The following is a 26,225-nucleotide window of genomic DNA, read 5'->3' on the forward strand; positions in this document are numbered from 1 at the left end:
CCAAAACCTTATTTTGGAAAATTGTACTGGAAGTGTAATTAATTTTTTTATTTTGACTCAAGTCCCATTCGTTTACATGGAGAGGGCGAGGTTTATGACCTGTACTGCAGCCAGCCACCAGGGGGCGATCAAAGAGCCCGCAGCTTCACTTTTCAGGACATGTGAGGCATACCCCGTGTGTTGCTGTTATCACCTTGGTTAAATAGGCTCTGTGCACAAGTGTAGCGACAAACTTCCGCTATCGCCAGAAGTCGGGATATCAGTTTCCGGTTTTCATTCGTGTTACCCAAAATGTCAGTATTTACTAGATGTCTCCGAGATCTGCCAAGTAGAATCAGCAATGTCCATCGTATCATTAATGTCTGGTTCCCTACTCCATTACGCAAACGAAACAAGGGATTCAAATGCAATATATCGAGTATGCACAAATAGTTTAATGTGTTATTTCAGCATCTAGTGGCTAAGCTAGTTAGCGACATGTTCATTTTAGAACAGGGTGGCCGCGGGTCCATAAAAAGTCTTAAAATGTATTAAATAAAGTTTTGCTTAAAAAAGGCCTTAAAAAGTGGCATGAACATTTCACTTTATGAGGTTTTTTAACATTAATATGAGTTCCCCTAGCCTGACTATGGTCCCCCAGTGGCTAGAAATGGCGATAGGTGTAAAACGAGCCCTGGGTATCCTGCTTCGCCTTTGAGAAAATGAAAGCTCAGATGGCCCAATCTGGAATCTTCCCTTTATGTCATCATACAGGGAAAGGTTACCTCCCCTTTCTCTGCTTTGCCCGCCCATGAGAAAATGAGCTACTACCTTGCGAGGCGAGCGCAATATTTTTTTTTCCTCGAGAGACATCATGGCTTGCAAACGAACAAAGCATGATAGTTGCTCAGTGTTTGGATGTACAAATGAACACCGAAGTATTTTTTTAGTTCCTTCATCCGACTCTATGGCTAGCATTAGCTACATGATAATAACTGTAACAGCATACATAAACAAACCAACTAAAGTACCGTATCCAGACACAATATTTTAAACTAACCATTCGGAGACGTCCTACTGTAGCCGCTGAGTTGCAACTTCTTCATCCGGTGCTTCTCCATCCGGATCAGATTCTGGGTCAAACTGAAAAGCTTGAATGACTGCGTGTCTATGAGCCATTGCGATACATCCACTGTCAACATTAGCGGATGGTAGCGCAAGCTGGTTAAGGCCACACACCCACCCTCCACCTTGCCCCGCCTCTCTCGTCCTTAAAGCTACAGACACAGGAATGGCACGTCCTAAGCAAAGATCATTGTGGGACTGGCTCATAGTGGCTGAAATTCTGCACCAAGGCTGAATTTCGGGAAACAGACTTCAGATACAGTATTAGGGACCACTTAGGCCTATATAAAAGCATCCAAAAAGCAGCATGTCATGGGACCTTTAAATATCTTCGGTCTCATTACCGCAAAAGTTTCACCAGTCTGACGGACCCAGTGACTGTTTACAATCATTGGACAGACGGAAGATTCCCCCCGTAGTTACTGCGTCATCAGAGAGAATTGCGGTAGCAGAATGCAGGTTGAATACCACCAGCTCGCTGACAAGCCTCCTAGCTGCTTTAAATGGGTTAATGCAAGTTTACTGAAAAATTGCACGAGGATTTTACTTGCCCGATGGGACAAATAGCTTGATTAAAACTTAAGTGACATTTTATTACATTCAGCGTAAACAGCGATTGGATAATGGATAGTGTATTTCTGGTATCAATGTTGCGCTGTTGAGGCTCACGCTGCCTGTCTCTGTGAGAGACTTATATAGAGAAATCAAATCAAATGAGCATAACGGCAAACATAAAGAAACTCACAGAACAAACATGCTGAGATGAAAATTCAAAATGTTTAGTTTATTTATAACATGATGATGATGATGATAACATACCATGACAAGGGGACTATTTTGCTAAATATGTTACATTGATTTTGGCTCAAGAAACAAGTAGTTAAGTAGTTACTTACATTTTAGACAGAATATTGACTGTTTTGTTCTATTTCACCAACGAAAATAGTTTCAAACAAAGATCAGACGTATTGCACATTCTCCAAGCAGCACTCACATGTTTGTTCCTGAATGATTCAGTGTTTTGAATGAATCAGTTGAATGAATTTGACTTACCGCCACCTATTGGTGGTTTAGTTAGTTTAAAAGTATGCATTTTTCCACCAACATTTCTTATTTGTATTTTCAAAAAAAATTATTTAAAACATTAATCTCATAACATTATTTATTGTGGTTGTAAATTTGTAGTGCAAATGATTTAATTTGATTGCTAACAGCCCTGTTGTGTATATTAAATTTCCTCATCAGTTGTAAGAATTTGACATGAAAGATGACGCATACATTTAATAAGGTTAAAAAATATTGGACTTTATGGAGGTAAATAACAACCTGGGGTAAATATTAAAAACATGCAGATTTAAATATGTAAATGCTGAATAGAAAACTGATGAAAATATTGCTTCATTTAAACCACCAAAAATATTGCTGATGTGGAGCTTTTGAGGGATATTTTGTATGGGATATTGTCTTCAGATATGAAAAGTTCTCTGTATATTGTAATAATAAATAGCATTTTTGACAGCGATGATATTTTGTTTTCTTTTTAAATTTAAAAACACATTAAATATTACATTTACGTATGTATTATAATGTGTATTTCCTTCACAGGTTTGGTCTTAAATTTTACATATGGTGGTATTAAAAAGGTCTTAAAAAGTTTTAAATCTAACTTGTTCATATCTGTAGACACCCTGTAGAAGCTTTTATTTCTCAATTTTAAACGCAGACTGTTCGTTTTTATTTTTGTATTTTTTGGTGATAATTGTATTATCAATTGTATTAAACATCTCCCCATCTCAGTTTCTATTAAAGATCAGGGCACAGGTGAAGCATTGTCTGGTCATTGTGCTACAGGTCCATTTAAGAACACTTTAGCATACTTTTTTAAAAGTACTTATTATGGAAATAATTTAAAATAATATACTTAACTGTAACAACAAGTCATGCTTTTGGACACTTAACTGCACGTTAATTGCAATTAAATGAAAATGTGTGCTTTTGTTGAACCACTTAATCTATCTTTATCTTTATATGTAATTTCACAATTATTCCAGAAACTTTCATTTGACATTATTATAAAGTGTACTTTTAAAAATTGTCCTTGTTTGTTAAGAATCATAGTCATGAAATTGGGCTCCCTTTTAAGTACACTCAGGTGGCCTGTTATTAAAATTATTAATATTATCTGTAAGTGAATTTAACATTATAATATTAATATAATATAATTAATATTATAATATATATTCTGAAGTTTTCTAAAAAAAAAAAAGATTTAACTTGTTACTAAATTATTAGTGTTTTTGAAGACTATCTTTAAATGAGTGTTGAGATGAAGGCGAAGGTAATCTAAATGCAAAAATAAGGTAATGCACAATTAAATATTCAATATTCAATGTTCTATACAAAATAATGATAAATAAAATAAAACCTCTAGTATTGCCCACTTTTTTTCAAAAACATTTTGATATCTAACAATGAAAGCCATTACAGCTAAAAACGCATAATTTGCCACCACTTACCTGCCTACTGTAAATGTTTTCATTAGATTTGAGTAACATTAAACATGAATGACCTTGGCTGAATCTCTAGGAACATCAGGAACACCGAGTTATAATAAGTAATATGATTATAACATGAACAAGAATGCATGCAGTAACCCGAATGGGGACTAGCAAGGTAAACTCACCTGCCAATTTTAGCCACTGTTTTCATTACATACTACTTTAAGAGTTATATTAAACATGAATTACCTTGGCAAAATCCCCGGGACATTAGAAATGCCGGGTTATTAAAGTAACGTTAACAGGCTTATAATTGTGGGTTTATCAATCCTAGCTTCACCATACACTCGAACTGTGAGTTTTCTCAGCATTCCTCATCATGGACCTGTAGCACAATGAACAGACATCACCTGTGCCCTGATCTTTATTAGAAACTGAGAGGGGGAGATGGTTAATACAATTGATAATACAATTAATAGAGTCTATTAAAAGAGCAAACATAAGCTCACAACACAATGACATTAAGCCACAACACAACGGAAATGCTCCTGACCACTAGGGGGCAGTTGGTCTGCAGAAACAGGCAATGGACTCTATGCACGGCACGCAGCCTACGTATTTCCGGTGAAATCTCAGGGTGCATAAAAGGTTTTTTCGTCAAAAAATTAACATAACATAACATAATCGTAACATGTACGATTAACATAAAATAATATTTATACATTTTATTGCTATAATATAACAAATTAAGTATACCACAGTAATATAGGGTAAACGTACCTATTAAGCTCACCAAAATCTACATTGAGACATTTTTAGTGCACAAGATATTGGTTTCAGTACAAAATGTTATGTTAAAATATTAATCTCTCACACAAAAATATTTAATTTTATTTTAAATGACAAAAGCATTTCAATTAAGATATACCTAATTAAATTCAAAAAGTCTGGCTGTGTTTAATGGGTAAATTTTTTTACCCTTTAATGGGTAATCTTTTTAACCCTTTATTTTTTTCCCACTAAGCTCACAACATTTTTAAAGAATAATTGTAAAAATATATTTTTTTGAAGGTACAAAGTCAATCACAAAAAAAATAGAACACTAAAATCAAGCAACAAGGCATTCAAGTTGATCAGTTATATATTCATAATGAAGTCATCTAAGCCCATTGCAACATCTATACTAGTCCATGTTCAGCTAAGTAACATTCAAAAATCAAATAAAACAAACCAATAAAACATTTCATTCATGGGGATGAACACAGAAACTAGCCTCATTATGAAACCTCTTTTTAAATGGATGTCAACGTATCTATAGTCTCTAAAGGCTGGAATACACTACATGATTTTTGCCATGCTTTTACAGTCTGGAGAATTTGATGCTAGTTGGCAAAGGTCAGAGCCAGTCTGTTGATTTGAGTTGGCAGAATCCATAGAAAATTGATTAACTTAACTTAAGGTGACAACCATCAGTTAATATTTAAAGTCTGTTTATGAAGTATTTACATAGATGTTCAATGTGGAAGAGCTTAAAGAGAGCACACTGAGCTTAATTGGAGCAGCAACAATTTTTAATGCATTTCATGTAATATTTATTAAAATGACAGGATTTTGCTAAATAAATAGTCTGGGTCATGTATTACGTTCATACATATTTTAATATGAACAACTATTATTAACAATATCTATGAAATTATACTTTTTCTTATTGATGTCACACTGAAGCTGTGTATTTTTCATAGTAGTGCACCCTTTAAGCTCACCTTAAAATAATATGAAATCTTTCAAAATTACAGCACTGTAAAACGACAGACCAGCAATAAACTGTCAATTTATAATATTATGGATGTAAAAGTACAAGCAAGAAATGTCTGTGAAATAATTATACAGCTAGTCAGCTAACTGTGTTATGTAGCATCTGTGCTGTGTTGCTAAAACTATCTTTTGGATCTAATGTAATTTTTCCCACATCCAAGTTCTAGGTTATAATATGCAAAAGTCTGAACATTAATCTCTTAATTTTACAATAAGTAGTGAAACTTACCCAAAATAAAGGCTTGGACATCTACAAAACGCACATTTAAGGGGCTTCTCTTTTGGTGAAAGTTTTTAGACAGCTTTCAAAATGGCCACCAGACAGTGTGCACACATGGAGACTCATATCTCAGTGTGCAATGATCTGATTGACTTGAAATTATAGGAGGTAAATAGTAACAAACACATCAATTGGTTAAGACATCAAGTAGAATAATAAATATTTTTTTATTTTTATAATCCGATCTCAAAAATGGAAGTGTGCTTAATGGGTACGTGAGCTTAATAGGTACGTTTACTTTATTTAATGAAGAGTTCCATGTCCCGTTTTGTGAGGCTTCTCAAAGGTTTTTCACACTTCTCCCCTGGATGAAGAAACTCGCAATAAGTGGATTCAGAGTAGTAGATGTAAGGATGTTAACATCACTTCTAATACTTCAAGAATGATGACAGCATGCGGTTCTACACCAGGTAAGATCTAAACTCTTATATACTTTACTATATTATCAAGCACAGTGTAGGCCTATTGTGAATTTTTTTTGTCGCTGTGGTTGCCTGTTTGTTTAAAAACCTCTTCTGTGGGTCTGGGCAATATGTGTTCCCAGGTGAAAAAGACGTAGTGTTAAATGTATTAAAAATATACTTGAAATTCAAGTAGTATGTTTATAATACATTTGTATTCCCAACATGCTTATTTGAAGTGCATTAAAAATATATGAATAAATATATTTCTAAAAAGTATACTAGAAGTACTTTTGTATTAAATATATACTTAGTTATAAATATTATGTTAATAAATATATTCTTAGTTACACTTTTAAGGAATATACTAAACACAAGCATACTTTTAGTGACGTTTTAGTGTATTTACTGAAAACATACTTATGTTACCCTTACTTAAAATATATTTTATGTGTACTTTGTGTAAGAACATAACAAAATGATTACACTTTTAATAGGTTTTTAATGTACTTTATATTGCAGTAGGCCTACACATGGTTATATTTCAAATATTTATGTATTTATAATTTTAATATTTGGAAAAGTACGATATTTTGAAAAATATTTTTAATATTTACAATGCACAAACCTTTGTCAAATATTATTAACCATTGCAATATTTAAAATAATGTTGTTTAATATGGGATATGCTACTTTGGTTGATTAGGCTGTTGTTCATTACATGATACATTAATTGTAATTGTAAGTTAGGTGTTTATAAATTTGTTCAAGCTCGATGCCTTTATTTTCTAATATATATTTCTGAAATTCATCATATCTGGAAAAAAAACAACAACAAAAAAAAGGTTTATTTGTGTTTAAATTCAAACAACACAGACTAAACCTGATTGGTTCCAGAGTCATTGAACGGCTCTGATTGGTTTGTATGATAATGAGCTCGCAGCAGAGAGCTTCATAAATCAAATGTGATGTGCGTGCAAATGTCCCTTGAATGTGAATATAAGTCTAAATTTAAACAGTTATATTATACAGAACGATCGTGTCTCTTGGAGGGTGCTTGGAGGAAACCACGCAATTCATATGGATTACTTTGGCGATGTTTTTTTGCGAAGAACTATTTGAAACGTGAACATCTTTGATTAATCTTTTCATCGGAGGGACATAAATCTCTCAGATTTCATTAAAATATCTCAGCCTTTCTTTCGAAGATGAACGAAAGTCTTAGATGGTTTGGAGCATCTTAAGGGTGAGTGATGGCAGAATTCAAATTGTTTTGGGGGAACTATGAAATTAATTAGAAAATATAGAGGTATGTTCTTATTTTTACCAGCTTCTGGCGTCTGGCTTGTGGAACCTCATTGTGACTTCAGGTAAGATTTGTATTTAATTAACGTTATTTGTCTGTACCAGTCATGTTTTTGACACATGCATTGGCAGAAAAAAATTTATAAAATAAAATTAGTCATTATAACATGTACAACATTAACATTCTTTTATTTGCAACATGAAGTGTATTTATTTCTGATTTCCTGAACAATTTGGCTTCATTGTAATGAGGTTAATGATCTTTGAAAAACCATGATTATGAACATACAATTACTTTGTCTTGAGCTGATCAGCAAACTGTGGTAGTGTTGGTTGATTGGTGTTTATATTTGTTCAAGCTTGACAACCTTATCGACTTTATTTTCTAATATACTGTATATTTCTCATTACAGATAAGAACAAAGATTAAAGATATGAGAACAAAGAGTAAGAAGGGTTGCTTATAAGAGCAAACAGTACATATGAAACTGCTGAGGCTGGTAAGGTTTTTGACTATATTTCTGACCAGGTACATTGTTCTGTCATTCTTAAATAGAAAACAAATCATCAATCATCATTTGCCTTTTTTTGTGCGTGTGAGAAATATTAACATTTGTTGTTTTTCAGATCAGCTGCTATAGAAGACAAACTGAAATCTGAGTGCAGAGACAAGCAAAGGAATAGTAAGTATATTTTAATATCGTATCACCTCATAGAGATTTTAAATCAGGCCTAATGGAGGGTGATCTTGGAAGAAAAATGTTAGCAATGTGTCCATTCCTGGTGGCTAATTTGTGCTTCCTTTCCGGTCATTCATGTAAAAATCTGTTACCTAATTTTGTTTCTGTTTTTTTTTTTCTTCTAAAGCTGCAAGGCACTTGTGCAAAATATTGTATGCCAGGACGACTAGGCTGTGCCCAGGTCTCCGGAACCTGCGACGACGCTCAGCTCCATCGGCCCTCCGTCTGCGCCTTCAGATCCACCAGCTCTGTCTCCATCAGTCGGCCGCCAGATGTCTACATCTTGGCTCCTCCCTCCCTCGACTCCGCCGTGTGTTGTCAGCACTGGGATGCTCTGAGTCTGTACCATGTGCCAAACTCCATCTAAGTCGCCAGGGCATCATTGTCATCCTCCCATCACCATCCCTTCGCCACATCCTGCTATCATCCCGCACCTTTGCCTCTCACCATCCCTACACCATCTCCTCGTCCACCTCCAAAACCCCCTCTATCCCTCCCTATTCTGTTGCTTGAACTTTATCATCTTCAGTCTTTGCACACACATCTATTCACTTCTGCACTTTGTTTTTCAGTAATTTTTTTGTTTTTTTTCTTCAGAAAATTGCATTGTAATTTTTATTTATTCATTGATGTAAAATTCTGTACTTTTCAGTAATACAGGTATAACTGAAATGTTCTACAAATTGATAAGTTAGCTCTTCCATAGCATTTCAGTCTTTTTTCATTTATTATAATGTTTTTTGTAAAGTACATTTTAAGACATTAGAGTATGTTTGTATTAATACAAATATACTATAAACATACTTGTATTTCAAGTGCATTTTTAATACATTTAATAGTATGTTTTTGTAGTATATATGCTGCTGTACTTTTTAAATGTACTTTATGAATATTTGTAATGTACACAACATATAATATATTAAAGTTTTTTAGATATCAAAGTGTACGTGTGTGTATATACTGAAAAATATAATACTAATAAATATAATATAATATACTAGTAGTGTAACGCTAATGCATTTCTAATGAGCTGAAATACAATTGAAATGTACTTGAAGCACATTAAAACGATGCTTCAAATAAATACTCTACCTGTAGTTCATGAAGTATTAAAAGTACATTTTAAATGTATTTTACGAAATACACTTAAATTGCACTAAATATACTTAAAGTGGTTCCAATTTAACACAATTTCAGTATATTAAATATATTACAAATAGATTAAAATTGAATTTAAACATATCTTGAAATGCACTTAATATACTTAAAGTTGTTTCAAAATAATACATTTAATATGCACTTAGTATAGTATAATATAAATATATTAAGTATGTCTGAAAAAGCACAATTTAAATATATTTATTTTTCACCTGGGTTAACAAGTTAATAGATGATTAACCCAAAAATAAAAATAAAGCTGTCATCATATACTTACCTTTTTGTCGTTGTAAACCCATATGGCTTGCTTTCTTCATTGGTATACAGAAATGTTGTAAATAATGTTCGTGTCAGTCAGCTATTTAGATTTTTTTTTTCCCCACAGAAGAAATTCATAATGGTTTAGAATGACATGAGGGAGAAAAAGCTAAAACCCCAGATAAAATAATTTTTTACTTGCATGTAAATTTTTAAAGTAACCTTCAGGTTCAGTGTAGGCAAACTAACTGGCATTGTTACATTGTGCGGTGTGTATTTTCTGAAAACATGTCTCATCCAATCTAGATTTGAGATGTAGAACCATTTAATGGCCTTTTGGAGGGTTATTGAACCTGCATCCCACAGCACGGTACATGTGACCAGAGCAAGGACAGCTACAACAAGGAGTGAAGTTGGAGTAACAAGCAATGCAATGGTAAATATTGAGATTATAATGTTTGTGACAGAGAAAGAAAATGTTATATATATTTTTATTTTTTGATGCACAAGTTACATGCATGTATCATAATTATTTAAACTTTATTTTGACAGTGTCAGTCTCTGCAGCCCTTCAATGAGTTCCTCCTCTTCATGGTCCACCTTTCAGTCGGTCTTCCACAGAGAGTTCTGCCCTTACACAAAACATTAAATGAATTAATTTGGTTTTATTTTTTCAGACTAGAATATAAAATGTGAATTAAATATAATGTAAATGCAAATATATATATAACTTTAATACAGTTTCTTGCTCATTAGTGTAATCTAAACATGTAAATATAAACACGTACATTTTAGAAACTTTGATATAGTGTAATAGTTATGTAAAATACTAATAACTGTGGTAATGTAAAGGTATATACAGTGGGGCAAAAAAGTATTTAGTCAGCCACCAATTGTGCAAGTTCTCCCACTTAAAAAGATGAGAGAGGCCTGTAATTTTCATCATAGGCATACCTCAACTATGAGAGACAAAATGAGAAAAAAAAAATCCAGAAAATCACATTGTAGGATTTTTAAAGAATTTATTTGCAAATTATGGTGGAAAATAAGTATTTGGTCAATAATAAAATTTAATCTCAATACTTTGTTATATACCCTTTGTTGGCAATGACAGAGGTCAAACGTTTTCTGTAAGTCTTCACACTGTTGCTGGTATTTTGGCCCATTCCTCCATGCAGATCTCCTCTAGAGCAGTAATGTTTTGGGGCTGTCGCTGGGCAACACGGACTTTCAACTCCCTCCAAAGATTTTCGATGGGGTTGAGATCTGGAGACTGGCTAGGCCACTCCAGGACCTTTAAATGCTTCTTACGAAGCCACTCCTTCGTTGCCCGGGCGGTGTGTTCGGGATCATTGTCATGCTGAAAGACCCAGCCACGTTTCATCTTCAATGCCCTTGCTGATGGAAGGAGGTTTTCACTCAAAATCTCACGATACATGACCCTATTCATTCTTTCGTTTACATGGATCAGTCGTCCTGGTCCCTTTGCAGAAAAACAGCCCCAAAGCATGATGTTTCCACCCCCATGCTTCACAGTAGGTATGGTGTTCTTTGGATGCAACTCAGCATTCTTTCTCCTCCAAACACGACAAGTTGAGTTTTTACCAAAAAGTTCTATTTTGGTTTCATCTGACCATATGACATTCTCCCAATCCTCTTCTGGATCATCCAAATGCTCTCTAGCAAACTTCAGACGGGCCCGGACATGTACTGGCTTAAGCAGGGGGACACGTCTGGCACTGCAGGATTTGAAGCCTTTGTTACTTTGGTCCCAGCTCTCTGCAGGTCATTCACTAGGTCCCCCCGTGTGGTTCTGTGATTTTTGCTCACAGTTCTTGTGATCATTTTGACCCCACGGGGTGAGATCTTGCGTGGAGCCCCAGATCGAGGGAGATTATCAGTGGTCTTGTATGTCTTCCATTTTCTAATAATTGCTCTCACAGTTGATTTCTTCACACCAAGCTACTTACCTATTGCAGATTCAGTCTTCCCAGCCTGGTGCAGGTCTACAATTTTGTTTCTGGTGTCCTTTGACAGCTCTTTGGTCTTGGCCATGGTGGAGTTTGGAGTTGGACTGTTTGAGGTTGTGGACAGGTGTCTTTTATACTGATAACAAGTTCAAACAGATGCCATTAATACAGGTAACGAGTGGAGGACAGAGGAGCCTCTTAAAGAAGAAGTTACAGGTCTGTGAGAGCCAGAAATCTTGCTTGTTTGTAGGTGACCAAATACTTATTTTACCGAGGAATTTACCAATGAATTCTTTAAACATGCTACAATGTGATTTTCTGGATTTTTTTTCCTCATTTTGTCTCTCATAGTTGATGAAAATTACAGGCCTCTCTCATCTTTTTAAGTGGGAGAACATGCACAATTGGTGGCTGACTAAATACTTTTTTGCCCCACTGTATATACCGTATTGTCCCGAACAGGGGCGGACTTAACCAATAAGCGAAGTAAGCGGCCGCTTAGGGCCCCGGGGAATCAGGGGGCCCCATTTGATATTGGCGAAACATATTTGCAGCGTTGAGCACTGTAGCCGTTCACAGACATGTGCGCTGATTTCTTGAACGCAGTGACCAGAAGTGTTTAAGTTAGAATCCACTTACTGATCAAAATGCAGAGTTTTTGTCAAGTGCTGACTTCTGCAAGGTCGGGGATCATCTCATTATAACAAAGTGTAGATACGATGTAAATAAGAGATTCATTGTGCAGTGTAGAGCTTATTAACGGAATGTCGTGAGATCGCAATGAATTGAAGTGAGAGACAGCTATAATGATTATGAGGGAGCGCTCTTTGCGCGCATGCTAGGCTGTCTGACTGTCTCAGAACAGAGATATTCACCTCAGTAAAGAAAGTATTGTGTTTCAAGTCACAATTTTATTTATCTTGATGTTTCAAAATGACTCTCTTGTGTGCTTCTCCTAGGCGCACCGGCGCGAACTGCCGCGTACTTGTATAAATGCACGAATGCAATGACTGGAGATTTATAAATAAATGGTCCTTTTCACCCCTAACTTTAATAAATTGAGCTTTCTGCTTGTTGCTCTGTAAAAAACTATCAAAATATTAGAAGAAGTTTTGCCTCAGACTACCTAACAAATGCAGAACATTTTTGGTTTAAGTTCATGTTTTTAAGAAAGACCTCTGGCTTTTAACACTTGTTTCGCCAGGTATTTGTGTAATTTAAAACACAATTCTTACATTTAAATGTGAATTTCTTGGCCTCCACAGAACTCTCACCCACCATGTTCTCTGGATATAAATTACGTTGTCACCTGCGCACAGTTTATTCTGGGATAGGCTAGGCTGCGAAGGGTCCATCTATTGTACCCTTCATTTGCCTAAGAAACGGAGGGTGCATTTGAAGTCACTTTCGAATTGCGGCAGCCTTCACTGCACAGTGGTAACAAAATCAGCTGAATTGGTACAACCTTCGTAGTGCCGCTGTGATGCAAATGCGGCCTGCGAAGTGCACAGCCTTCATATTGGGACAGCCTTTGTAGTGCAGCTGTGACGCAATCACACTTCAAATGCAGCCTTCAAAGTACACAGCCTTCACATTGGGATGCGGCTATGGAGTGTGGATGATTAGATGAAAGTGATATTTAGTGATAAATCACAATTATGCATTAGACAAGGAGATGATGCTGGAACAATACACAGGTGTACATTGAAATTTTGGACACTCCTCTCATTCCATCAATAGAAAAGAAGTTTGGTGATGATGTCAATTTTCTTGCAATGATAATGCATCTTGCCACAAAGCAACAGTGTTAAAGCTTTTCTTCAGGAAAGGCATATGAATGACATGGCCAGCAAACAGTCTGGAACAGTCTTAAAATTTATGGTGGAAAAAAAAAAAAAAAAAAAACTGGTCCATGATCAGGCAAAGCTGATCTGTCAACCGATCTTCGAGAAAGTTGGAACCAGCTTGATGAAGAATATTGTTTTTCATTAGTGTCATGTCACAAAGAATTCAGGGCGTCAAAAAAGCCAGAAGAAGAGTACTAAAGTACTAACTGTTTTTTTTTTTTTTTTTTTTGGTTATTTTTTCCTCAACATTAAATGATTCCTTTTTTTTTTCTTAGTAATTCTTAGTAAAAAGTAGGACTTTTCTAAGAGTATGAGACTTTTATAAGGAAGCTAAAAGCAACTTTCAGTAAAGTCTAAGACTGATTCTTAAGTGCTGACTGAGGTGACACGTGTTGTGAACTAAGGACTACAATGATGTCAACACAAAATGGCTGACCTCGACCTCTGAATCTGCCAATAGTGAGCCTGCTGATGTGAAGTCACAGCAGCACAACACCAATCATTTAATGTAACTACAATAAAATCATTTAATTAAGACACTGAAATATCTTAATATTTAAATGTATCTTTTTAAATGCTTTGCATTGTGCAAAATTATCACAAATTATTACTGATGCTTTGTTTTCTATTGGTATGTCTCCTTGTTTACAGTTGGAGCAATGATGTGAACATGAGTTCCATCAATGGCTCCAACAGCTCCAGGAAAGCCCACAATAATCCTCATAAAAGTGGCTTGTTTTTGCAATATGTGTTTGGTGGTCAGTTGGAAAGTCAATAAACTGCCATATAGTAGTGGCCAAAAGTGATATCCAGCCTAGGAAATTTGTCATATTTTCGCTGGAAAGTGTCCGTCTCCTCCACTTTGCTGCCATCTTGTTACTCCTAACTAGGTTAGGAGACCTCTTCAGCTCTCTTAAATAATTTAGGAGCTGAGACCTAGTCTTAACACTTAGGAACCTTTATGAATCACTCTTATTCTTAAGTCTAGGAATAAGAGTAAAATTATGTCATTCTTAGAATTTTGACACACTTAGGACTAAAATTTTACTCTGAGAGGCTTTATACATACAGCCCCAGGTATACCTTCTGCCATTCATTGCAAAAACACTTAAACAAGTTGTGTTCAACCAAGTCTCTGCTTTTCTCACACAGAACAACCTACTAGACAGCAACCAGTCTGGCTTCATAAGTGTACATCTCAAGAACTGCATTCCAGTGGTTCAAGTCTTACCTCTCAGATAGGTCCTTCAAAGTATCTTGGAGGGGTGAGTTTTTCAAGTCGCAATACTGAGGTGCCTCAGGGCTCAGTTCTTGCACCACCTGATGATGTAACAGGAACTATGGACTCTCTCTTTTCTAGCACTTTAGATACGGTTGCTCCTTTACGCTTAAGGAAGATTAAGGATAAGAGTCTAACACCCGCGCCCTAGAGAACAGCCCGGAAAATGGAGCGCAGCTGGAGGAAAACTAAATTAGAGGTATTTCGTTTAGCTTGGCGGGAAAGTACCCTATCCTACAGAAAAGCATTAAAAACTGCTAGATCTGATTACTTTTCATATCTTCTAGAAGAAAACAAACATAACCCTCGGTATTTATTCAATACTGTGACTAAATTAACGAAAAATAAAGCATCAACAGGTGTTGGCATTTCCCAAGAGCATAGCAGTAATGACTTTATGAACTACTTCACTTCCAAGATCGATACTATCAGAGATAAAATTGTATCCTTGCAGCCATCAGCTACAGTATCGCATCATATAGTGCACTATAGATCCCCTGAGGAACAATTCCACTCATTCTCTACTGTAGGAGAGGAAGAATTGTATAAACTTGTTAAATCATCTAAACCAACAACATGTATGTTAGACCCTATCCCATCTAAACTACTAAAAGAGCTGCTTCCAGAAGTCATAGATCCTCTTTTGGCTATAATTAATTCATCATTGTCATTAGGATATGTCCCCAAAACCTTCAAATTGGCTGTTATTAAGCCTCTCATTAAAAAACCACAACTTGACCCCAAAGATCTAGTTAATTACAGACCGATCTCAAATCTCCCTTTTCTGTCAAAGATACTAGAAAAAGTAGTATCCTCACAATTATATTCCTTCCTAGAGAAAAATGATATCTGTGAGGAATTCCAGTCAGGATTTAGATCGTATCATAGTACTGAGACTGCTCTCATTAGAGTTACAAATGACCTGCTTCTATCATCTGATCGTGGTTGTATCTCTTTATTAGTTCTACTGGATCTTAGCGCTGCGTTTGACACTATAGACCACAACATTCTTTTGAATAGACTACAAAACTTTGTTGGCATTAGTGGAAGCGCCTTAGCATGGTTCAAATTGTACTTATCTGACCGCCATCAGTTTGTAGCAGTGAATGAAGAGGTATCATATCGATCACAAGTGCAGTATGGAGTCCCTAAAGGCTCAGTACTAGGGCCGTTACTTTTCACGCTTTACATGTTACCCTTGGGAGATATTATCAGGAGACATGGTGTTACCTTTCACTGTTATGCTGATGATACTCAGCTCTATATTTCTTCGCGGCCCGGTGAAACACACCAAATTGAGAAACTAACGGAATGCATAGTCGATATAAAAACTGGATGACGAGTAATTTTTACTGCTAAATTCTGAAAAACAGAGGTGTTAATTATCGGACCTAAAAACCCCACATGTAATAACCTAGAACATTATCTAACACTTGATGGCTGCTCTGTCAATTCTTCTTCATCAGTCAGGAACCTAGGTGTGCTGTTTGATAGCAATCTTTCATTTGAAAGCCATGTTTCTAGCATCTGTAAAACTGCGTTTTTTCATCTCAAAAGCATATCTAAATTGCGACCTATGCTCTCAACGTCAAATGCAGAAATGTTAATTCATGCGTTTATGACCTCAAGGTTAGACTATTGTAATGCTTTATTGGGTGGTTGTTCTGCACGCTTGATCAACAAACTACAGTTGGTCCAAAATGCAGCAGCTAGAGTCCTTACTAGAACCAGGAAATATGACCATATTAGCCCGGTTCTGTCAACACGCCAGATGAGCCCAGAGACATAGCCCCAGTGAAGACCTCGATTAAATACAATATAACTAAAAATGTAATAAAATACCTAACTACATAATACTACTATTGTTAGAAATTGCAACAAAATTAAAAATAGAAATATAAACTTTTGAACTGCGGGTTTCGTCTAGCCAGAGGAGAACTGGCCCCCCGACTGAGCCTGGTTTCTCCCAAGGTTTTTTTTTCTCCATTCTGTCACAGAGAGAGTTTTGGTTCCTTGCCGCTGTCGCCTCTGGCTTGCTCAGTTGGGGACACCTAATTTCTAGCGATTATCGCCGATTTGATTGCACAGATACTATTTAAACTAAACTGAGCTAGACAATGACATCTCTGAATTCAATAATGAAATGCCTTTAACTGAAAATTGAGGGTTTAATCTTAGTTTAAAATTACTGACACTCAATGTAAATAAAGGTGTTTATGTAAATTTATATAAATAAATTTATGTACTCACATAAATAAAGGTGACTTGACTTGACTTGACCACATCTCTATCTACATGGCATCATTAGGTTCTGTCATTCAGAAACATGGCTTTTCATATCACTGTTATGCTGATGACACTTAACTCTTCCTCTCATTCCATCCTGATGATCCGACGATAGCTGCTTGCATCTCAGCATGTCTAACAGACATTTCTTGCTGGATCGAGAACCATCACCTTCAACTCATCCTTGTCAAGACAAAACTTCTTGTGGTTTCAGCCAATCCAACACTTCATCACAATTTCTCCATCTAACCTCTCTGTCTAACCTCTGCAACTAATTCAGAATGCTGCAGTAAGAGTAGTCTTTAACAAGCCGAAAATAGCACATGACACACCTTCACACCTTCTTCAATTTGCACTTGCTACCAGTAGCCACTTGCATAAAATTCAAGGCACTGATGTTTGCCTACAAAACAACCACTGGATCTGCACCCCTTTACCCTTTTACCTCAACAGTTCCCTGCTGGCGGAATGACCTGCCCAACTCAATCCGAGCAGCTGAATCTTTATAAATTTTCAAGAAAAGGCTAAAGACACATCTTTTCCATATAGACTTAACCCTCTAACACTAACACTCTGTATTCTATTTCTATTCTATCTTGTTTTCTTTTATTTATTAAAAAAAACTTGACCCTATTAACACTAGCTCTATCCATTCTATTTCTACATTTTATTTGTATGTTGCTTTGGATAAAAGCAAAGAAATACATATAAAACAACATTAAAGGGGTCATTGGATGCCCATTTTCCACAAGTTGATATAATTCTTTAGGGTCTTAATGAAAAGTCTGTAACATAGTTTGGTTAAAATTTCTCAGTGGTAGTGTAAAACAACACCGTTTTTACCCTGTCAAAAACAGCAATACAGCAAGAATATACAAATGAGTTCTGCTCACCCTGCCCCTCTCTTCTGAGCCGCATTCATCGTGAAACATAATTAGGACATTATTAGGAAAGGCGATTTGCAAAGATTCATTAAACAACCTTACACTCACTTCTTCTTGAGGTGAAGCTGGATTATGAATGATTCGTGCTAAAATAGACACATATAGGTAGATAGGGAATGCACTCCCTTCAGAAACAAACGTAATCCACTATGTCTTCAGCGGCTCACATGTCTGGAGTAAATGACGACTGCTATGTTCATTATTACATCCAACAACAAAACACTTCAATCGCTTAGGAGTCATTCTTGTCTACATCTGCTCCGGCGGTGAAACAATGGCGGACTGATGACAACTCAGGGCTGGTCTAAGGTAAGACACCAGTCCAGTCTGTGCTGAAACGCTACTGTCAATCAAACAATCGTGGGAGGAGCCTGTCTGTGTGAAGTCACTCAGAGAGGCATCTGAGATCAACTCGATTTGAGAAAGGGGAAATGATTTAACCAGATTAAACAAAAACCACTGGGTGGATCTTTATCATTATAGGGTGGTTGTGTACACACACTGCCAACACACATTTCAATTCAAGCAGCTTCATGATAAATTCATAAGATCACGTGATGAATAAGACTTATTTTGAAATTTATCCTGGTATATCAAAATTGTAACAGCTTCCATTACACACAACTTTCAGTTCAATGCAGTCTGTGTGGGCAAGTTAATACAAATATCAGTGTGAATGGCTCTCATTCATTTGGGAGCTTAGTTTTGAACATACTGCCCTGCTACAGAAGAAACATGGGCTATTTTTTATGTAACTCCTGGGACATCTCATTTCCATTAATACTTCTTTAAGGGCACAATTAGGGGTGCGCCGATCCGATATTCAGTATCAGTATCGCTCCGATACTGGCATTTTCTGCCGGATCGGTGTATCGGTCGGACAAGACCAATCCAAATCCGATATTGTGCGTATACTATTGTGTTATTGTTAAGCCCCGCAAAAGCCACAAACACATTATAAAACACCATAAAGTTTTTGTGCACTATATTTCAAGTGTTCTGAAGCAGTTACATAGTTTAATGTGAAGTACAGATGAATATTTAAGTCAAGTTCACGTAAACTCTTCTCCGCTGCGGCTGTCTGTCATCCTCCATACTGCGTGCTGCGTTCGGTTACGAGTCAAGATGATGAAACTCTCTGCAAGATTATTAAATGTTCCTAATATTATACTTGATCTGTAAATAAAGATAAATGGTTTTGCATAAAAGGACTTTATCTTGCAGGACTTTATCTTCGTGCTGTTTTCAAAATTGTGTTGGTGTCTGTTAGATCACAACACTGGACTAGAGAGGTCTATGTTCTTAACGTGCACAGTAATTGAAATTTAAAACGGTTAAAAGAAAAGGCTCAAACAATCGCACAGATTTAATACACTACGCATTAATATCTCTTCACTTTGTGCTTTGAACCTTTCTATGCGGACTTGCGGAACGCTGTGCGCTGTGACTCCGTGTTGCTTCAAGCGCATCATTCTGCGCACAGAATGCGCATATGCGCTTTGTGCCGCTCTGTATTTGGAGCCTTTCATATCATAATACTTTTGCACAATGAAAGATTAATAGCCTTTCTTGTTCGTCTTATCTATCATATGTTTCTGCCTCAATACTGTGCTATACATTTAAAAGAAATGTCTTTTAATTTTACAGTATATATATATTTATATATAAATATATTACTTGGTTTTCATGAATGTACTTTAAAACAATACAAAGAGCAATGTATATCATTTTTACATTATCATTTTAGATTTAGTCCTACACTTGTTCACTTTTATTTGTTCCCCACTGAATATTTTTTCCCCCACTCATTTTAGATTTTATAAAATTGTGCACTCATGATTTTTCTAGAGTAACTTTTGCTACTGAATTATCCACTAACCTAGTTTATAATAGTATTTTTGTCATAGATTATAATTATATGCATTCATTTGCTGTTTTTCTTTACAATAAAGTTGTCTATATTTAGTAGATTGTGTGTAACACAAAAAAAGTCATGATCAGGTCAACACACATTGAGGTATAAAAATTCAACACTGATTAAAAAAAAAAACTTCCCAGGTATCGGATAGATATCGGTATCGGCAGTACTTCCGAATTTTTGGTATCGGATCTGGATCAGTTCTGAAAAAGTGTTATCGAGCCACCCCTAGGCACAATAGTGCTACTGGTTCCCAAATCCAGAAAAGGCAATTGTTTTCAAACTTAATATGATCAATGATCTCAGGATGCCTATACTGCATTTAAAGCCATTAATTTAGTTACTAAAATTCAGTGTTTTATCAGGTGATCTATTGAATGCAAACATATCTCCAGACATTTGGCCATTTTATTCAATGTTATGACAATCAATTATAATATTATGGGTATATATTATTTTCATGCTATAAGACCAATTCAAAGAGAAAAACAGAATATAGCATTGGCTGGAAAGACAGTTCAACATCAAAGACTGAAACTAAAAACTTCTAATTTCAGTCAGAGTTTCGTTCATTTTTTAGGACCTTCTCTTTTAACAAATCCAGTATAACCTGCCTTTCCTGACTCTCCAGCTCAAACCGACGTTCCCGCTCTTTTCTTTCTGCTCCGAGACGCTCCCGATCCAGGGCAATCTTATTCCTCTGGATTTCTAGCTCCTCTCTTCTCAGTGCCATTTCCTCCTCTCGCAGACTCTGCTCTGCTTCAAATCGCTTTTCTAAGAAGCTTAGGATCTCTGAGTAGGTCTGGCAGCAGCACTGACATGGCCGTTTGGCTGTAGGAGCTGTGAGTTCAGCCTCCTCCTGCTCCTCAGGTTCTGGGCTGGCTACCACTAATAAAAAATTACACAAATGTAAGAGTATGTTAAATACAATGTTTATGCATTTTTAGAATGTTTATGTAAGAGACAATAAAATCTAAAGATCTCCAATTGTGGATTGTTGTGTAATGATGTATGAGCTGTGGTTATAATCATTTCTAAACTAAAGACTCCTTACCAGTGGGGGGAGCTGCTGTTACTGAGAGCACAGTGGATTTGTCAGGCTCAGGGGATGATAATTCCTCCAGTGCTCTCTTCCTGAGTTCATCATCTTGGTATTTACTTTCCCCACTTGCCAGAAGATTCTTCTCTGCCTCCAACTCCAGAACTTCATGCAACAGGTCTTCTTTCTGTGCATACAGGCGTTCCGTACCAAACCTAAACACAACTCAGATCTAATAGCTTTTGTATACACAAAAATCTACTATAATTAACCCTGTAAAAAAAAAAAAAAAAAATCTTAAAAAAATATGTATGTAGCATATCAACTGAGATTTAAAAAGCATTTTTCAGTGCACATTTAATTGACCAGTGTAAAGTCATACTGTTTACCTCTTTTAGAAAAGGAACCTTGAATGCAATTAATCACAACATTTATAACCATTTCATGATTAAAGATGCACTAAATAATATTTCTTGTTTCACAGTTTGAAACAGGACTGTTTTGGACTTGCTGAGACTTGCAACATCAAGCAAATGTTTTCATTTACAGTTACCATTTTAGAAATATTCTGTTTAACACTCATGTTGTTTAGCAAGAAAAGCTTTTTCTATTCCACTTACTGGAATCTTCATCGCATGTGATTAAATACTAGAAGTATTACTAAAAAGAAAAAGTAAATACTAAAAAGTATTTAATCTTTACTCTATATGTATTTACTACAATTCACTTATTTATTTATTTATATAGTTAATTTATTTATTTTCGCTTTATATAGCTCAATTCACTTATTTCAACTGGAAAAAAGTACTTAGTGCACCTTCAATGCAGGTATATAAAAATTTTTTTTTAAAAAGTGAAGTTGACCTCTCCTAACCTGCGTAGACTTGCAAAGTCCTGTTTTTTATAATAATCTAGCAGTAGCATGGTTCTCTCCCTGCATCTACGTCCATCCACCTCAAAGTTCTCATCCTGTAGGGTCGCAGTAATAATTTCACCCACCCTTGCCCAGATTCGGCCTGACTCTTTAGAAGTGAAGGGGTTCTGTGCTATCACCTCACGAAGGAGCAGGATGTCATGACGTGCTGAAAATCGTACTTGACGTTTACGAGGATTAGAAGAAGGTCCAGCAAGAGAGAAACCTGCAAAAGCACAGAAAGATGTGAGATACTGAGAAAAATCTGAGCACTGGATTTTCAAACAGTTTTGTATATATTTATCTGTAATTCTTTGATATACTCTAGCAGCATAAATATGCCTTCAGATTGACCAATTTCCACATGCATCAGTAACATAGTTTAATACTGTTATTATTTGGTAACACTTTACTTGAAGGGGTGTGCATAAAACTGACATGACACCTTCATAATCATGACATGACACATGTCATGAATATGAAGGAGGTTTTATGCATGTTTATGACAACTGTCAAGTGTCATTCGCTCAGTTATGTCATTTTTAATGCAAAGATGACATTTGACCTAACCCTAACCTAACCTAACCCTACCCTACCCTTACCCCTAACCCTAGCCCATAACAAAGACATCTCAAACAATGCCATCTTTGCATTAACTGAGCGAATGACACTTAATGACAGTTGTCAAACATGCATAAAAACCCTTCATATTTATGACGTGTCATGTCATGATTATGAAGGTGTCATGTCAGTCTTGTGCACACCCCTTCAAGTAAAGTGTAACCTATTATTTTAATTACTTAAAGTGCATGCAGGTCCGTGCATGCAGGTCCATACAAGTTTCGCTTTTGCATTTCTTTTTTCAGTCCAGTAGTAGCCTATGCCACACACTTTTATCAGGGTAATGTGTTGTATTGCCTATATATATATATAAAAAAACGTTATTCTTTGTGCTTTATTATTTTGAGTTTGGGCCATTGTTTTGACTTGTATGTTACACTTAATAAAACAAATACACCGTTTTTCTTTAACACAGAGCGTCATTGGTGCTTTACAGGGCAGCCCAGGCTTTTACAGCGCGTTGACTGTATGACGTCGCTTAGCATTGCAGTGCAATGCAACTTAATAAAACAGAGTTTAATGATATTGGATTCAAGAACAGAATCAATGAATTTTATTCTATTCAAATGTTGAATAGAATAGATGCTATAGATTCTAGATTTAAGAATATAATCAATATATTCCAATCTATTCAAACGTTGCGGTTTCGGCAGGTCTTACCGCGTTCCATGTTTTCCCGTCTGTGTATGTGTGTCAGCTGATACGCACAAACTGCTGAGGTCACTGTACACGTCCGCTCACCAGTACAGGTTCCATTCTGACGTGTACCTCAACTTCTCGGGAAATCTGGCATAACTGGGAGAGAATGGAATGCAGGTGCTCCTTTAATCCTCAAGAGGGCAGAAGATGGTCAAATCAAGTGATGGCTGGTCTTTTTATCACCACATCCAGGGTGCGATTTGCCGGGGGGGATGAGGGGGATCAGGGGGACAAACTGATTCGCAAAACGCGCTATGAATCCCGGTCCGAATCAAATGATTCGCGAAACGCGCTTTGAAGTCCCGTTCTGAATCAAATGATTCGAGAAAGGTGATTCGATTGGAGTGCTTCGAAACAGTGAATCATTTTGCGACGCAATGGTCTGATTCGGAATTCGGATGGGGGTGGGGGGTAATAATGGTAATTTTAGATGACCATTCGGATGTATTTAATTATAAAACACTTTATAATCTATAATAACATTTATTAACAATTTATTTAATATTTTCTTTAAACCTTCTTGTATATTTAGACAAGCACCTGCAATTCTGGCCAAATTAAAGATAAGTTGTGTGTGAATTTGCACATATTACTTTGCAAAAACGTTTGCAGTTAGTTTTTAATATTACATTCTTGTCAACATTTAAGTGGACATATTACATCAAAAATTCTATTTAAAACAGAAATATGAGTTGTCATGATTTTGGAGTATATATATTTACTGAAACCATGACTATTTTATATTTTTTCATTAAAATTATTAATAAATGAAGCAAATAACTCAACCCTGTAACAATGAGAAATACATATATTTGTGATGGGGTTGAGTGTGACGGGGTTGTGGTTTTTCACACAAAATGGCCACTGCTACTCATGTAGCATAGGAGAGTAGACTATATATGGCAGCAATAAAATAAACACATTGTATATACTTATGAATTAAAATTAAATGTTGAAAAAGTATTAATTTTCCATCTTAATTTTATATGACAGGGTTGAGTTGTTAAGTTTGACAGTACTCTCCCTGACTATAACATGCCTCAAAAATATGAATAAAGAGTATAATACTACTAAGCATTTTCTGCACCACTATTAAAGAGACCTGAATGAAGTCACATATGAGTGGAGACTAAATTATTATTGGCGTAGAGTTCAGACTGAGAGACATAACTTTAAAGTCTGTTTTTGTTTTTACAAGTAAATGCTTACATTGTTGCCAAAAATCACAGACACTATGCACTTTTTGTTAATAATTTTCTAAGTACAAACTCAGGGACATTACAAAATGCTTGGTTCAAGATAGATATATGACATTATTTTATGCTAAAAATATAAAAATGCAATAATTATTTTTTTTATTTATAATGGGCATCCCAAAGTTTTGTGAAAAGCTTCTAACAATTCATTTTGGCAAACCACCACTTTAGAAACTCTGGGGGACTGAAATATTACAGAATCCCAGGAGTGACCCAGAAATGAACCTTCCTATTGATATTTGACTCCTTAAAGTTTTTTTTTTTTTTTTTAGTTTTTTTTTAAACATTTGTAATGCCATTTTTCTAACTTTATTAAATGTATGATATCTTTTGAGTCAAAAAATGTAGATAATAAACATTTATCAAAAAATTTAACTAAACAATAAATTCAATTAAAATAAGAAGATATAACAATAGCAATCAGGAAGAATAAGTTTCCAGACAAATGAAATCAGCATCAACAATTCATCTTTGCATGGCACAGAAGAGCACAAATGTGGCATTAAGGAATATTTACAGAATTTAAGAAATTTTTGACAAGACTCAGAGGTGGCATTAATGCATCTCATAATAACAATGTTATGAGATTAATGTTTTAAATATAGAAATTTCAATTATTTAAATAATTCAATTTATACTTTAAAAATGAAACAGAAACTGCCAGTAGGTGGCAGCAAGTCACTGTCTTTGTCACTGAATCATTCATTCAATCAATCGATTCGTTCAAACGGCTGATTCATTTAGGAACGAAGCAAGTGACTCTCTTTATGAATGGGTCATTGAATCATTGACTCACTAGATTCGTTCAAAAGCAGAGATTCATTCATAAACGAAACAGCGCTGTGTCAAAGACTTGCGCAGAGGCTCAGCTGTGACTTTGTTTTTTAACTATATTTTTGTTGACGAAATAGAGCAAAATAGACAACAGTGTTCCTAAAATGTAAGTCACTTAATATTAACTTTTGTATAAAATCAAAAATGTATAAACTGTTGTACAAATTCAATTTCACATTTGCAAACTCTCTATAATCATTAAAAAGCTGTTAAAATAATGTAAAAATAAAGTAATACTTTAAAATATAATTTATTTATGTCATGTAAAGCAGAGTTTTAATCAGCCATTACCCCAGTCTTCAGTGTCACATGATCCTTCAGAAATGTTTCTAATATGGTGATTTATTAATGTTAGAAACAGTTGTGCCACTTACATTTTTTTTTCTGGAACCTGTAATACTTTTTTTCAGGATTATTTGATGAATAAAAAAGTTTAAAGGAATGGCATTTATTCAAATAATAATTTTGCGGCCCTAACTTAACTTCCAGTAGACATCCAAATAGAATCAAAAACAACAGCTAGCCTAAGTCCCTCTAGAGTAGATTATTTTTTGATAACAAGCAAAATATGTTTGCTGCTTAAATCAGACGGACTTATTAAAAATTCAAATTCATTCTCTGCCAGCAGGAGGCGCTTTAAAGCAGGAAAACTAGAGGTTTCTCCGGTAACAGCAGTAGACAAAGTAGCACTGAGCTTACAAATGCTGCTTTATCAGGCATTACATGCAAGATGAAATGAAAATGACAGATTGATAAACAAACACAGACCGGAAGTTAACTTCAGGCCAGGTGCGTGCGCCCAATGAAACTGTCTATAAGCAGCTAAAACCTACTTTTTCTCTATTGCTCTGTTTTACATGGTTGTTTGTTTTTAATGTCTGTCTCTCTTATTTTGATTTTCTTTTGAATGCAGAGACACTTGCTCTAGACTGGTGCTATAGAAATAAAATTGCTTATTATTTACAAGTACATATGAATGTGTATTGCAAATCCTTACTCAACAGATGAAACTTTAAGAAAAGTTGGTAACTTTTTATCATATCTGCACACTATGAATCAT

At 35.5% G+C, this 26,225-nt stretch overlaps 1 protein-coding gene across 1 annotated transcript; it reads right to left on the reverse strand.

The window, feature by feature from the left end:
• Positions 1 to 10,052: 10,052 nt before the first annotated feature.
• On the reverse strand, positions 10,053 to 23,353 carry si:dkey-45d16.4 (uncharacterized). The gene is made up of 5 exons (XM_058779509.1): positions 23,037 to 23,353; positions 21,717 to 21,981; positions 20,858 to 21,057; positions 20,418 to 20,691; positions 10,053 to 10,186 (listed from the first exon to the last, which is right to left on the reverse strand). Exons 1-5 carry the CDS (start codon positions 23,044 to 23,046, stop codon positions 10,114 to 10,116), a joined length of 822 nt encoding a protein of 273 aa, XP_058635492.1. The 5' UTR covers positions 23,047 to 23,353; the 3' UTR covers positions 10,053 to 10,113.
• Between the last annotated feature and the right edge of the window lie 2,872 nt (positions 23,354 to 26,225).

Source organism: Onychostoma macrolepis, chromosome 06 (genome assembly GCF_012432095.1).
Source record: "Onychostoma macrolepis isolate SWU-2019 chromosome 06, ASM1243209v1, whole genome shotgun sequence".
Taxonomy (NCBI): Eukaryota; Metazoa; Chordata; class Actinopteri; order Cypriniformes; family Cyprinidae; genus Onychostoma; species Onychostoma macrolepis.

Bases quoted from the DNA above. Each gene is read 5' to 3' on its own strand.
- si:dkey-45d16.4 (XM_058779509.1), bottom strand. The intron at 20,692-20,857 runs GTAAGGAGTCTT...ATTTTTTATTAG, and splicing joins AACAGCAGCTCCCCCCACTG to TGGTAGCCAGCCCAGAACCT. The intron at 10,187-20,417 runs GCAGGTTATACT...GTGTAAGGGCAG, and splicing joins GAGCTGGAGAGTCAGGAAAG to AACTCTCTGTGGAAGACCGA.